This window comes from Grampus griseus, assembly GCF_964374135.1.
Source record: "Grampus griseus genome assembly, chromosome: 5".
NCBI lineage: Eukaryota > Metazoa > Chordata > Mammalia > Artiodactyla > Delphinidae > Grampus > Grampus griseus.
The window spans coordinates 77,434,787-77,451,166 of record NC_138998.1 but is presented as its reverse complement, the minus strand read 5'-3'; the positions used below and the strand labels follow the sequence as shown (position 1 = coordinate 77,451,166).

The following is a 16,380-nucleotide window of genomic DNA, read 5'->3' as shown; positions in this document are numbered from 1 at the left end:
TGGCATTGGGAATAAGGACCAAACTGGAGATCCAAGTGGGGCTAGTGGTGTTAAGTAATATTTAAGAGTGTGAGTTTCATCATAATAGATTGGGTTTGAATCCTGCCACCACCTCCCAATTAGTAGTGATAAGATCTTGAGCAAGTTACTGAACCCCTTAGAACCTCTGTATTTTACAGATTTAAATGGGCAATAATAATAATACTGTCTTCAGATGACTGGCGATACTTGGTACTTAGTAAGCACTCGGTATACAGTAGCTGCTTTTATTACTTTTCTCTTATTGGCTATGTGCCTTTGGACAAATCACAAAACTCAGATCCTCAGTTCTGACGTCATTTTACAGGATTGGTATAGGGATCAAAAAGTGTAAATTGAAGCGCTTTAGAAAGAAAGCACTTATACAAATAAGATAAATGTTAATGACTAATATATTGTTTCTCAAGTGTTTGAATTTACTTGACAAGAAAGGACTGTGGTAGGGTTATGATATTTTTGGATCAAGTTATACAGGTTCTTGAATGTTAGGATGAGAAATTTAGATTTGATGCTGTGGACTTTAGAAGTTCAGCCATCAAATAGACTTTAGAGCAGGGGGATGAGATGATTCAAATGGTGGTTTAGGAAACTTGGAATTGGAGAGGGAGAGCCTAAAGGTTCAAAGACCAGATTTAGGAAGCTAAATTTCAGGCTAAGTAATGGTGGCCCAGATTAGTGAAATAATAGTAGAAGTGAAAAATCTGTGATGTTTCTAAGGAATTACTACAATATAATTATAAGCTGAATGTGAAGGCTGTAGAAATAACAATAAAGGCTTCTTGAACTTTAATTTTGGAAATGGATTGGTTAAAGTTATTTAGATGTAAATAGTTAATAAATTTGAAGAAATAACCTTGTTACAATGTACAGAATGACCAGAGACTTTCGGTTTTAGGTACTTATTTGGCTTTCCCCATGACATAGACTCAAATGTGTACTGTGCAAAAAGAAAACTGTTGGAAAAGGATACAGGTTTCAGTGGTAAGCTGTAAAGAATTTGATTTTAAGTTAAAGTAAGTATATGTATGTTAGAAATGTTGTGATTAAAATCTGTTTGCTGTGCTGCAGTGAGGGGTGAAATTACTTTGAAATGCTTCAAAAAATGATAGATGGATAGATATGTGATAAATCCAATATAGAAAAATGTTAATTGTAGAATCTCAGTGGTGGGCACATGGATGTTCACTGTAAACTTCTTTAATCTTTTCCATGTTTTTGAAAGTTTTAATAATAAAATGTTGGAGGAAGAGTGGAGATATAAACTGTTTGCTAAAGGCTAGTCTTGAGAATTTCTCTTCACTGACCTGAGACTTTTGTTTTCTCTATAGGAACTTTCCGCTGTACTTTTTGCCATACAGAGGTAGAAGAAGATGAATCAGCAATGCCCAAAAAAGATGCACGCACACTTTTGGCAAGGTTTAATGAACAAATTGAGCCCATTTATGCTTTGCTTCGAGAGACAGAGGATGTGAACTTGGCCTATGAAATACTTGAGCCAGAACCCACAGAAATACCAGCCCTGAAACAGAGGTGAGTGTAGGCCCTGTGCTCTTACCAAGAACACTTTTAAGCTTGCCCTTGTTTTAACTACCTGTACTTTGGAGAGCAGGATTGGGTAAGTAGTTTACCAGGAGACTAAAAACTATAAGATTATGTGGATTCTAAGCTCTGCCACACATGTCGTATTAACTTGTGCCTGTGATGAAATTTGTTTGTACTGAATGCAGAACAGTATGAGCCCTAAGCAAAAATCTTTAAATAGTCAGGTTTGACTTTTAAGTACTCAATCTGCTTGGGCCTACTGCAACTCAGCCAATTGTTAGTTAGTCCTAAATTGGTTGTGCCTTTTGGGGATATCTGAATTTTCCTAGTCAAGTTCTGAAGGCTGAAGTTCTTTAAGGAATACAGCTTTCACTTTTTTTGTATGTTTGTTTTTGAAGTTTTTAACCACACATTTCTTGCCTTCCTTAGTTTTCAATGCAACTTTCTTGAAAGCGAAGTATAGTGGGTGTTACCTATGGGTTAATACTTCTTACTGTGGCTCCCTATTTTTGTCAGTGTACCCTAATTTTTGAATTGCAGAGGCAGCCTCAATTTTGCCATGCCATAAAAAGTGGCTTTTCTTCTTTGAAAAGTATAACTGAGAATTGAGGTCAGAGAGTACTCTCCTATTCTTTCCTTTTTCTTTCTTCTTCCCAGTTTCAAGCTGAGGGCTTTTAGAGTTTATACCCGTCTACTCCCTTCCATAGAACACAGTAGTCCAAGTTGTAACTCTATAGATTTTGGGAGCACTCTTAGTATTTTGTGCCCTCTGGTACTGATGCTGCAGAAAAGCCAGTTCTGGGCAGTCCTGAGCAAACTGAGTTTCTTTTTGGTGGTTAAAAACAATCCAGTTATACAGAAGGTTTTGTATCTGTACAAGTTATTGTGAATTTTCTTTTCTAGCATCTGTGTCAGTTAGGATACCTTTATCTGTGATAACAGAAAACCAACTAGAAGTAGCTTCAACAGTAGGAAAAACTTTCTAGCATGACCAGAAGCCCTTAGGTAGCACAATTCAGAATTAATTCCACAGCTCAGTTACATCTTCAAGGATCTAGATTTGTTCCATACTTACTCTGCCAAACTTGGCCTGTTGGTTTTCCTCTTGGCACCACCAGGGGAGCTAGCCTAAGGTGGTCACATTTAGATGAAAATGTTCAAGCACAGAAAATTGGACCATCCCTTCCTTGTGTCCTGTTTTAAGATGGAAAAAAGCTGTAACATAAGACTTTAAAACATAGTAAGACAAATAGATAGATTGGGTACAGAGAGATGGCCTCGTAGGCTTAGACTCAGAGTGGGCCAGCAAATAACTGATGAAAAAGCTATAGGAAAGAGTGATTTACAAAGCAGCCCTGGTACAGCTAAAGGCAGTAGTTACAAGGCATGGATTAAGTGACCAGATCAGCATGGTTTGTACAACTAGAGAGGGTGCATTTTTTTGATAGAAAAAGTGGCAGTGGGTCTGTAGATATCCAGAGGCAGAACAGGAGGGAGGGATGGGATGAACCCACGATTACCTCCAGAGGTTGGTCAGAAACACAGTATTCTCAGGGAGAGATGTAATGGGCCAGTCAGAGACATGGATACGTCAGCGAAATCTCAACTAAACATGAGACAAAACTCAAGTAGATGTGAGTGGGCCCAGGAAGAAATGAGGAGCAATGGAGTAAGCAGATATGAAGTAGGACCAAAGAGAAGGAAAAACAGTGAATGGCTTCTGAGAGAGAGAACTGATACAGAACTTAAAGATAAATGAAGAAGTATTGCTTAGGCTCAGAATGAGACAGCCCACTACACAGGAGACAATCCAGGATTCATGGAAAAGATTTAGGAAAAATGGCAGAGAAGTAAAGGAGAAACATAGGGCCAAGAGAATCAGTCAGCAGACACAGAAAGGAACACAGCAAAAGGTATGGAGAAAGATACAGAACAGGTACTAAATAAGCAGGTAGTTCATGAAATATGAAGATAGTTTGTGCAATAAAAGAGCTGTCTAAACAGAAAGGGAGGGACAGTCATGCCTAGAACTTGATGCAGAAAAGCATCAGTAGCAGGCAAAGAAAGACAAGGTGTGAGCTTAGACACACAGAAAATCAGGTATATTCAAAAGAATGTGGAGCACATTGAAAGTGAAATGATCAGATAAAACGGGGAGCAGCAGAAAGGCTGAAAACTCATAGAGATGAGGAAACGTTAAGTGACTAGAGAAAGATAAGGAATGATCCAACCTGGAACAGACTAAGAAGATCATGGATAGTAGAAGTAAGAAACAAAAAAAATAGACCCAGAAACAGATCATGGTTGCTGTGGGGTAGAAATAATGGTTGGGCCTGGATTTGGAGAGTCAGCATTGGTGCAGAGATGGACAGATACAACTTGAAAAGAAACTGATCTCTGCATAAAGATTTGCCTTATTTGGTGAGTCGCAGAATATTAATTCTGAGTTGAAGTCTGGCTTTGTAGAATACTATTCTAGCTTCTCAGCACACAAAAGAAAGGGAAAAGCCCACAGAACTACTTTGAATTCTTCTGGGTTGAGCTGAGAGCATGCTTTTTAAAATATAACATGTGTTTTATTTTGTTTGGGGTTTTTGTTTTGTTTTTAAACAAAATACTCATCAAAGATGTTACTGGGAGAGATTTTCACCAGACTAGTGTCTTTAAGTGGATTATGTCACTATTTCATTCTCCCCTCTCTCTAAGTAGACTTATTTAAACATCTTAATCTGTACAACCTCAATCATTTATATACACCTAATGCATTTATATACACCAGAGGATTCAGTGTTTGAGAAACTTAAATATAAATATGATGAGTTGTTCTAACCAATGTAACTTTCACCCTGTGGTATAAGAGCGGATTTTCCAGAATTATGAAAGCATGTGTGCATGATTGCTAGATAGAATTTATATGTAATTCTTCAGTAACTACTTCCCCAGCTGCCCTTCTTTTCTAGCACCAAGACTTCAAGTTTTCTTCTTCCTTTCCTCCTCTAATCTTGTTATATAGCAAGGACCGTGCAGCAACTGCTGCTGCAGCTGCTGGCCTGGCAGGTGGACACCACCGGGAAGCATGGGCCACCAAGGGTCCCTCTTATGAGGACTTATACACTCAGAATGTTGTCATTAACATGGATGACCAAGAAGATCTTCATCGAGCCTCACTGGAGGGGAAATCTGCCAAAGAGAGACCTATTTGGTTAAGAGAGAGCACTGTCCAAGGAGCATATAGTTCTGAAGAGATGAAGGAAGGTAAGAGTAGAAGAAGTAAGATGAATATGTCTTGGGTATGGTAGAAAATGAACTTGACCTAGGAAATCACCTGGGCAATTCTTAGTTTTATTGGAAACCCACTGTGTCTGTTTTGTAAAACAATTGCATTATAGCAGGAAGTAAATTGAGCAATAAGCATTAAAACCAACCAGTATACTTGTATTAAACTTCAACTTCGTTGAAAAAACAGACAACTTTTTAAATTTCCATTTTAGATTTAAGAAATTGTCATTTTTTTATGTTAATTTCTTGAAAAAGTACTCTTGTGTTCAAAGTGGCCAAATTCATTTCTTCTTTAATCTTCTCTTGCCCTAACTTGCATGCATTTTTGTTTCTTTGAATTAGGAGCCATAACTATATACTAGTTATGTTGTCTCCTCATAAATACCAAGGAGATGCGCTACTTGAAATATATAAAAAGATACCAAATGAGTAAAGACAAGGATTCTCACCATCCAAGAAGATTGGCAAAACTTTATACTAGAAGATTTTGGAAATCTCTGTGAGCCCTGAAGGGTTAAGAATTATATAATAATCAGAAGCTTGAGAACTGCACGATTTTACTTTTTAAATGTTAGTCTCAAATTACTGGATTCAGAGACTTTGGGTGATGATGGTTTAGGACTAGGTAGAAAATGGGAGACTAAAACTGGATAAGTATTGCTCAGAAACTGGGAAAGAGAGGTGAAAGAGGGAGTCTGTCCCTCTGGTTAGATTTCATCAGCATTAGAACCTACCCATCCCTATTCCTAGGTTATGTATCATTACTAACGTATCACTTGAGTCTGTTTCTTTAATACTAAAGAATCATCAGTAATTAAAAACCACTTGTTTTTTGACTTTTTTTTCTAAACTCTTTTCCCTTCATAATTAGCGTTTCATTACTGTGTATGCTAAGAATTGTAAAAGTAGTGTGGAGTTGGGTAGTCATGGTAAAAGCAGATGTGTGATTCTCTAGTGTGATTCTCTTTGGTGTTTTAATTCCAACCAGAAAAAAGTTTTCTTTGGCAATCATACTTTACTCTCCCTCCTTCCCACTGATTACCTTGGCTATGAGGTTTAGTTATTTTGGTGCATATTGGTTTAGATTACATAGTAGTTAGGCTGTCAACTATTTAATAGGTTCGTTTTCCCCAACTTGGCTTCTTGCCTGTTCTTGAAGCAACCAAGCCTTTTTTTCTGTGAACTTAGGAACAAAATTGAATGAAATAAAACTATTGTTAGCAAGTATTGTATACAGTTAGGCTCATATGTTTAACAGTCAATGTTTATAATTCCTAGAATGGTACAACTTGAATCATAAGGGCTTTAAATAAGTCATCTAGTCTACCCTGTTCCCTTTTGTGAATATTTCCTTCTATGTATAAAATAGGATATGCTTTTATGTCTAAATTTGTCTTCGTTAGGTTTTATTATAGTTGAATAGGCTCTATCCAGTGAATGTGTGAAGTGAGTCTTATTTGTCCTACACTTAATTTTCCTCAGAGTTCAAGTTATTTTAACATCTTTCAGAATTTTATAGACTTCAATCATGTCCTTATTGCTCTACTGAAAGTTCTAATTCCTTTTGATTCTACTTTCCTTACAAAGGATTCTCTTCCCCCAAGCCATCTCCACCTACAGTTTTTGTCTTATTTTAATTATCTTTTTCTGGACCATCTCCAATTGTAATATACTTTACTTGAGACCTAGTGACCAGAGCAATATATGTTATTTATGCATGAATTTATCATTAATTATTTGAGTTTTATCTCAAATATCCTTCTAGTTTTTACATGACAGTTTATTGCTTTGCTTCTGGAAGCATATTAAGACCAATAACTTTAGAATTATGTGCAGAGATTTTTTTCAGACCCTCTCCTGCCCTTTATTTGATAACTTGGATAAGGTTTTTTAGTATATTTTAGATTACTTTTCTATAGGCAGATTTTCTTACACTTGCCAATATTGAAATAGATCTGCCACTTTTCTGCCCACTTATACAACCTTCAGCTCTTCCTATATTTTTTTGCTATCAGTTTGGCCTTTAAGAACCCAGAATTGCTTAGCATCATCAGTGAACTTGACAGTTTCCCAGGATACATCTTCGTAATTTGTAACTCTATTAAATAAGACTGCTCCTAGAACTAGTGTTTCTACCTTACCATCTAGAGATTTGTTCATTTATCCTTATTTTTTGTTTTCTGTCTTCATCTGTAACAGAATATTTCCTTTTTTGGCTAAATCTCTCAAGAACCTTGTCAGAAATCTTTCAGATATGACTTCATTTAATTTACAAAACTAAATTGCTTTTCCTCTAATTTTGTATTTACTTTAAGCATTATTCAAAATACTATGTTGGTAATATTAAGGTATTTGGAAAATTCTTTTAGAAGTGTATAAGTCTTAGAGACTTGCATACATTCCTTGTCTTTTTTTCCTTTTGAAATACTGCATTGGTAATAAGGGCTCTAAGGAGGAGGTTCAGCCTTTGGCACTATTTTAAAATGGTTAAGTTTGATTTTAACCCTCACTTTTACATCCATGTTATCAAAAGCCTGTTTTCTCTGATCTAAACTTTTAACTTCTCAATTCCTGTTTCCCTTTCTCTCTCTTATGTGCCCAATATCTTATCTCAGGAGTTCTATACTTTCTAAAATGTCCAGGGTTACAACTAATTCATCCTAATATGTTAATGAGAAGATGCTTTCACTTCATCCATGGCCAGAATTGGCCATTTCTGGGTCTTCTCTTGATAATAAGTAACACTAATCTAAGTGCCAGGCCTTCACAAATATTCACTTAATACCCACAATAATCCAGTCAGGTAGATACTGTTTTTCCCCCTTTTTGTACTTGAGAAAATTGAAGCAGAAAAAGATGAAGTAACTTGGCCAAAATCATACAGCTAAAAGTGTTAAGAGTCAGGATTTGAATCAAGGAGTCAGGTTTCAATCAACATTTTAAATTCTTTTATATATTTAAATGGCATTATATTTTGTATTATTTTCAGAATATAAATGTTTTTCTTAAATTCTTCATCTGTAATATGTACACAAAATGATAGGAGGTGTGTGGTGGGAGAAGTTTCATTTCTGATACTAGATTCCTAGATAAACAGTTCAAAGTACACTTAATTTGCTTCAGGAAAATAAAACTGCCATTTATTTACTCATTCATCAAATATTTATTCAGTGCCTAACAAGCAATAGGCACTATTCTGGATGCATGGGATATATCACTGAATAAAAAAGGTAAATATCTGTTGTGGAGAACCTACAGCTGTGGAAAGTAGGTGACAAAGACAATAGACATAAATTATTATGTTAGAAAATAAATGCTATGGGGAAGAAAATAGAGCATTGGGAATATAGAGGTAGGGATGAATTGAAAGAAGGTGAAATCTGAGTGAAGACGTGAAAGATGCAAGGGGGTATGGATACCTAGAGGAAAAATATCCCAGGCAAAGGAAACTGTCAGTGCAAAGGCCCAGAGGTAGGAGTGTGTGTGTGGTGTGTACAGGGAATACCATGGAGGCCACTGTGACAGGAGCAGAATGATGAAGGGATAAGTAGGTGGGCAGGAGGAGTTCAGATGATGTAGGACTTTATATGCCATTGTAAGGCCTTTGGCTTTTACTCTGAGTAAGATAAGGAGCCGTATTTTGATGTCCTATTATGCCAGCTACAAAATTGGTCCTTCATAGACATTATTTCATTTTCTTATCCAGAGCCCTAGAAGACAAATGCTTTTATTATCCCATCTTACAGAAAAAGGTACCAAAGTTTAGAGACTAAATAACTTGCCTAAAGTGTTACAACTTGCATGTGGAAGAACCAGAATTCAGATCCAAGCCATATATTTCTTAAAACCCATGTACAGTTGACCCTTGAACTGTGCAGGGATTAATCTGAGTATAACTTAAATTCATGGTTTCTCTACCTCCATGGATTCAACCAACCATGGATCATGTAGTACTGTAGTATTTACTATTGGAAAAAAAAAATCCATGTATACGTGGACCTGCACAGTTCAAACCCACGTTGTTCAAGGGTCAACTGTACTTAACCATTATGCTACTTAAGTTCCAGTTTGTGAGAAACATTTTGAATATCTTGTGGACAGTAGCTCAAAAAATGGAACCAGTGAAGTCTGTGTTATTTTATAATATTATCCTATATTTAAATATAATAAAATATTATGTATTTTGTTACTTATAAAGGAATGCCTTTTATGTTTAAGGGTATTGACTTTCTGGTTTTTTCCCTTCCAGGTGGCTTAGATATAGACTCGTTTCAGGAGCGTGAGGAAGGCCGTGCGGGGCCAGATGATAATGAGGAGGTCATGCGAGCACTGCTCATTCATGAGAAGAAGACCCCCTCTGCCACAGCAGGCTCAGTGGGGGCAGCTGCTCCTGTGACCACTGCCAATGGCAGTGACTCTGAGAGTGAGACCAGTGAGTCAGACGATGACTCTCCACCCTGTGCTACAGCTGTGGCTGCACATCATGGGGAAGAGGATGAGGAAGATGATGAATTTGAGGAAGTAGCAGATGACCCCATTGTCATGGTGGCTGGCCGTCCGTTCTCCTACAGCGAAGTGAGCCAGAAGCCAGAGCTGGTGGCCCAAATGACACCAGATGAAAAGGAAGCGTACATAGCAATGGGACAACGCATGTTTGAGGACCTCTTTGAGTGAGCTTTCCCTACCTTTTCCTCCTTTCTCTAATGTGCATTTAAAAAGAAATTCCCTACCTTTGAAGAAAAGTGTTCAGTGGCCTTCTGCCTCTCTTGATGTAAATCAACTGTTAATCTTGTGCAAAGAGTAATGGGAGAGAGAGAAAGTTTGATTTTTATGCCAGAAACTTCTCCACGAGGTAGGTTGGCTATAAGCATACCCTTTCCTATTACTACAGTATTAATATTTTGCTGTATTTCCCTATCTCACCTTTTTTCTTTCCCTTTTAAGACACATTTTTCTCCCTTCTGAAATGAGTGAGAGAATTCTAAAGGTAAATTCTTCATGCCTGCCTGTAGAAGCCCACTTTGATAGGTTACAGTAATTCATTGATCACATCCTTTTTATTTATTCTGACCAAGCATTCCAAAAAGCTCCTGATATTGCTGCCAACCAAGCAGCTTGGCAACAGGCAAATCATTGATGAAGGAAATAAAAAAATCTTAAAGCTTCATATTGCTTCACAGTTTAGGATGGAGTCGATATGTAAGGGGAGGTGGGAGTGCATGTGGAAGAAGGATGGTTATGCGTAAATCTCACGATTAATATCTAAACCAAAATTGGTGTCTTTAGAACTGACTTGACTGACAGATATTATTGTTGTGCATAATGCCTTTTGGTTTGTATGTTAGGTAATAGAAAACAGAAAGTGTGTTTGGTAAGCCCTTAGGAAGAAATTAGAGAAAAAACACAGACTTAGGATAAGGAGTCCATGTAAGGGGTTGAAGAGTGGAGAGCATTGGGAACAGTACCCTTTAACATTGTCTGAGTGTGTGCTGATTTGGGAATCCTTTATATAAAGCTGAGACTGGTCCCCTTCTTTTTCAGTTCTTCCACAGTGCTATAAATTGTTTAAAGAGGCCATTCCAGCAGAAATCAGCATATAACAATTGATTACTCCTCTCTCTTTTTTTTTTCTCTCAACATTATTGATGACCTTGTCTCTTTTGATTCTTGTCAGGAATGGTATTTTAGAGTGCATCCAGTATATCATTGAGCATTGTAACCTCAAGAAAAATACTTTATTTTTGGTTCTGATATGTAGTATGGTATTATTCCTTAAGGCAGAACTTTAAAGAACTTTCATACAAAGGTCTACAACAATTGTATTTTTTATAATATTTTCCCTTGCATTGTCATTTTAAGTATTTATCATTTTATAGTACATGTGTAAAGTTGAGGTAGATTTTAAACATCTGAGACTTGTATAAAGTAATGGTTCATTTACCTGGGTTGTATTATGACTGAATATTGACAATAAATCTATTTTATACTGACTGAAATTTGTTAATCTAGCTCTGTAACATCTTTACATAATTAAAATGAATACTCTTCCCATTTAAAAAAAAGTGTTTCAGAATATTTTCTCTTATTGGTCATGTTTCAAATAATAGATGCAATTTTATGTAGTCTAAACTTTTTCTGGCAATAAGTTGCCTCAAGAATGACTTTATGGGAGGAGCTTCAAGATGGCCGAAGAGTAAGACGTGGAGATCACCTTCCTCCCCACAAATACATCAGAAATACATCTACATGTGGAACAACTCCTACAGAACACCTACTAAATGCTGGCGGAAGACCTCAGACCTCCTGAAAGGCAAGAAACTCCCCATGTACCTGGGAAGGGTAAAAGAAAAAAGAGAAAACAGAGACAAAGAATAGGGACGGGACCTGCACCAGTGGGAGGGAGCTGTGAAGGAGGAAAGGTTTCCACACACTAGGAAGCCCCTTCATGGGCGGAGACTACGGGTGGTGGAGGGGGGAGCTTCAGAGCCATGGAGGAGAGCACAGCCACAGGGGTGCAGAGGGCAAAGTGGAGAGATTCCTGCACAGAGGATCAGTGCCGACTAGCAGTCACCAGCCCAAGAGGCTTGTCTGCGCCCCCGCCGGGGCAGGCGGGGGCTGGGAGCTGAGGCTCGGGCTTCAATCGGATCCCAGGGAGAGGACTGGGGTTGGTGGCGTGAACACAGCCTGAAGGGGGCTAGTGCACCACAGCTAGCCGGGAGGGAGTCCGGGAAAAAGTCTGGACCTGCCAAAGAGACGAGACTTTTTCTTGCCTTTTTCTGCCTTTCTTGGTGCACGAGGAGTGGGGATTAAGAGTGCCACTTAAAGGAACTCCAGAGATGGGCGTGAGCCACGGCTATCAGTGCAAACTCCAGAGACGGGCATGGGACGCTAAGGCTGCTGCTGTAGCTACCAAAAAGCCTGTGTGCCAGCACACGTCACTATCCACACCTCCCCTCCCGGGAGCCTGCGCAGCCCGCCACTGCCAGGGTCCCGTGATCCAGGGACAACTTCCCTGGAAGGACACATGGCGCACCTCAGGCTGGTGCAATGTCACGCTGGCCTCTGCCACCGCAGGCTCGCCCCACATCCAAAACCTTCCCTCCCACCCCCACCCCCCTGGTCTGACTGAGCCAGAGCCCCCGAATCAGCTGCTGCTTTAACCCCATCCTGTCTGAGTAAAGAACAGATGCCCTCAGGTGACCTATATGCAAAGGCGGGTCCAAATCCAAAGCTGAACCCCAGGAGCTGAGCGAACAAAGAAGAGAAAGGGAAATTTCTCCCAGGAGCTCAGGAGCAGTGGATTAAATCTCCACAATCAACTTGATGTATCCTGCATCTGTGGAAAACATGAATAGACAACGAATCATCCCAAATTGAGGAGGCTTTGGGAGCAACGATATATATATATTTTTTCCCTTTTTCTCTTTTTGTGAGTGTGTATGTGTATGCTTCTGTGTGTGATTTTGTCTGTATAGCTTTGCTTTTACCATTTGTCCTAGGGTTCTGTCCGTCCATTTTTTTTTTAATTAAAAAAATTTTTTAAATAACTTTATTTTATTTTATTTTATCTTCTTTTTTCTTTCTTTCTTTTTTTTCTCCCTTTTATTTTGAGCTGTGTGGAGGACAGGCTCTTGGTGCTCCAGCCAGGCATCAGGGCTGTGCCACTGAGGTGGGAGAGCCAAGTTCAGGACACTGGTCCACAAGAGACCTCCCAGCTCCACTAATATCAAATGGCGATAATCTCCCAGAGACCTCATCTCAATGCCAAGACCCACCTCCACTCAACGACCAGCAAGCTACAGTGCTGGACACCCTATGTGAAACAACTAGCAAGGAAGGAACACAACCCCATCCATTAGCAGAGAGGCCACCTAAAATCATACTAAGGCCACAGACACCCCAAAATACACCACCAGACGTGGACCTACCCACCAGAAAGACAAAATCCAGCCTCATCCACCAGAACACGGGCACTAGTCCCCTCCACCAGGAAGCCTACACAACCCACTGAACCAAACTTAGCCACTGGGGACAGACACCAGAAACAATGGAAACTACAAACCTGCAAGACTGCGAAAAGGAGACCCCAAACACAGTAAGTTAAGCAAAACAAGAAAACAGAGAAACACACAGCAGATGAAGGAGCAAGGCAAACACCCACCAGACCTAACAAATGAAGAGGTAATAGGCAGTCTACCTGAAAAAGAATTCAGAATAATGGTAGTAAAGATGATCCAAAATCTTGGAAGTAGAATGGAAAAAATACAAGAAATGTTTAACAATGACCTAGGAGAACTAAAGAGCAAACAAACAGTGATGAACAACACAATAAATGAAATTTAAAATTATCTAGAAGGAATCAATAGCAGAATAACTGAGGCAGAAGAACAGATAAGTGACTTGGAAGATAAAATAGTGAAAATAACTACTGCAGAGCAGAATAAAGAAAAAAGAATGAAAAGAACTGAGGACAGTCTCAGAAACCTCTGGGACAACATTAAATGCATCAACATTCGAATTATAGGGGTCCCAGAAGAAGAAGAGAAAAAGAAAGGGACTGAGAAAATATTTGAAGAGATTATAGTAGAAAACTTCCCTAATATGGGAAAGGAAATAGTTAATCAAGTCCAGGAAGCACAGAGAGTCCCACAGAGGATAAGTCCAAGGAAAAACATGCCAAGACACATAGTAATCAAACTATTAAAAATTAAATAAAAAGAACAAATATTAAAAGCAGCAAGGGAAAGACAACAAATAACACCTAAGGGAATCCCCATGAGGTTAACAGCTGATCTTTCAGCAGAAACTCTGCAGGCCAGAAGGGAGCGGCAGGACATATTTAAAGTGATGAAGGAGAAAAACCTACAACCAAGATTACTCTACCCAGCAAGGATCCCATTCAGATTTGATGGAGAAATTAAAAGCTTTACAGACAAGCAAAAGCTAAGAGAATTCAGCACCACCAAACCAGCTTTACAACAAATGCTAAAGGAACTTCTCTAGACAGGAAACACAAGCGAAGGAAAAGACCTACAAAAATAAACACCAAACAACTAAGAAAATGGTAATAGGAACATACATGTCGATAATTACCTTAAATGTAAATGGATTAAATGCTCCCACCAAAAGACATAGATTGGCTGAATGGACACAAAAACAAGACCTGTGTATATGCTATCTACAAGAGACCCACTTCAGACCTAGGGACACATACAGACTGAAAGTGAGGGGATGGAAAAAGATATTCCATGCAAACGGAAATCAAAAGAAAGCTGGAATAGCAATTCTCATATCAGACAAAATAGACTTTAAAACAAAGACTATTACAGGAGATAAAGAAGGACACTACGTAATGATCAAGGGATCAATCCAAGAAGAAGATATAACAATTGTAAATATTTACGCACCCAACATAGGAGCACCTCAACACTAAGGCAAATACTAACAGCCATAAAAGGGGAAATTGACAGTGACACAATTATAGTAGGGGACTTTAACACCCCACTTTCACCAATGGACAGATCATCCACAATGAAAATAAGTAAACACAAGCTTTAAATGATACATTTAACAAGATGGACTTAATTGATATTTATAGAACATTCCATCCAAAAACAACAGAATACACATTCTCAAGTGCTCATGGAACATTCTCCAGGATAGATCATAATCTTGTGTCACAAATCAAGCTTTGGTAAATTTAAGAAAATTGAAATCGTATCAAATATCTTTTCCGACCACAGCGCTATGAATCTAGATATCAATTACAGGAAAAAATCTGTATGAAATACAAACACATGGAGGCTAAACAACACACTACTTAATAACCAAGAGATCACTGAAGAAATCAAAGAGGAAATCAAACAATATCTAGAAACAAATGACAATGAAAACACTATGACCCAAAACCTATGGGATGCAGCAAAAGCAGTTCTAAGAGGGAAGTTTATAGCAATATAATCCTACCTTAAGAAACAAGAAACATCTCAAATAAACAACCTAACCTTACACCTAAAGCAATTAGAGAAAGAAGAATAAAAATACCCCAAAGTTGGCGGAAAAAAGAAATCATAAAGATCAGATCAGAAATAAATGAAAAAGAAATGAAGGAATGGTTCCTTGAGAAGATAAAAAAAATTGAGAAACCATTAGCCAGACTTACCAAGAAAAAAGGGAGAAGACTCAAATCAATAGAATTAGAAATGAAAAAGGAGAAGTAACAACTGACACTGAAGAAATACAAAGGATCATGAGAGATTACTGCAAGCAACTATATGCCAATAAAATGGACAACCTGGAAGAAAGGGACAAATTCTTAGAAAGGCACAACCTTCCGAGACTGAACCAGGAAGAAATAGAAAATATGAACAGACCACTCACAAGCACTGAAATTGAAACTGTGATTTAAAATCTTCCAACAAGGAAAAGCCCAGGACCAGATGGCTTCACAGGCGAATTCTATCAAACATTTAGAGAAGAGCTAACAGCTGTCTTTCTCAAACTCTTCCAAAATAGAGCAGAGTGAGGAACACTCCCAGACTCATTCTATGAGGCCACCATTACTCTGTTACCAAAATCAGACAAAGATGTCACAAAAAAAGAAAACTACAGGCCAATGTCACTGATGAACATAGATGCAAAAATCCTCAACAAAATACTAGCAAACAGGATCCAACATCACATTAAAAGGACCATACACCGTGAACAAGTGGGGTTTATCCCAGGAATGCAAGGATTCTTCAATATATGCAAATCAATCAACGTGATACACCAAATTAACAAATTAAAGGCGAAGAACCATATGATCACCTCAATAGATGCAGGGAAAGCTTTTGACTAAATTCAACACCATTTATGATAAAATCCCTCCAGAAAGTAGGCTTAGAGGGAACTTTCCTCAACATAATAAAGGCCATATACGACAAACCCAAAGCCAACATCGTCCTCAATGGTGGAAAATGAAATCACTTCCACTAAGATTAGGAACAAGACAAAGTTGTCCACTCTCACCACTATTATTCAACATACTTTTGGAAGTTTTAGTCACAGCAATCAGAGAAGAAAAAGAAATAAAAGGAATCCAAATTGGAAAAGAATATGTAAAGCTGTCACTGTTTGCAAATGACATGATTCTATACGTAGAGAATCCTAAAGATGCCACCAGAAAACTACTAGAGCTCATCAATGAATTTGGTAAAGTAGCAGGATACAAAATTAATGCACAGAAATCTCTTGCATTCCCATACACTAATGATGAGAAATCTGAAATTGAAATCAAGAAAACACTCCCATTTACCACTGTAACAAAAAGAATAAAATATCTAGGAATAAACCTACCTGAGGAGACAAAAGACCTGTATGCAGAAAATTATAAGACACTGATGAAAGAAATTAAAGATGATACAAACAGATGGAGAGATATACCATGTTCTTGGATTGGAAGAATCAACATTGTGAAAATGACTCTACTACCCAAAGCAATCTACAGATTCAATGCAATCCCTGTCAAACTACCAATGG

General features: G+C 38.2%; 1 protein-coding gene across 3 annotated transcripts in view; it reads left to right on the top strand.

Moving 5' to 3' along the window:
• GTF2E1 (general transcription factor IIE subunit 1) overlaps positions 1-10,856 on the top strand; it is a 34,832-nt gene extending 23,976 nt beyond the window's left edge. For all 3 annotated transcript variants that reach the window (XM_082655155.1, XM_082655156.1, XM_082655157.1), the window contains exons 3-5: positions 1,368-1,569; positions 4,595-4,836; positions 9,110-10,856. In XM_082655155.1, coding sequence (XP_082511281.1) covers positions 1,368-1,569; positions 4,595-4,836; positions 9,110-9,534 — 869 coding nt within the window. In that variant the 3' untranslated portion in view covers positions 9,535-10,856. The remainder of the gene's footprint in view (positions 1-1,367; positions 1,570-4,594; positions 4,837-9,109) is intronic.
• The last annotated feature ends 5,524 nt before the right edge of the window (positions 10,857-16,380 follow it).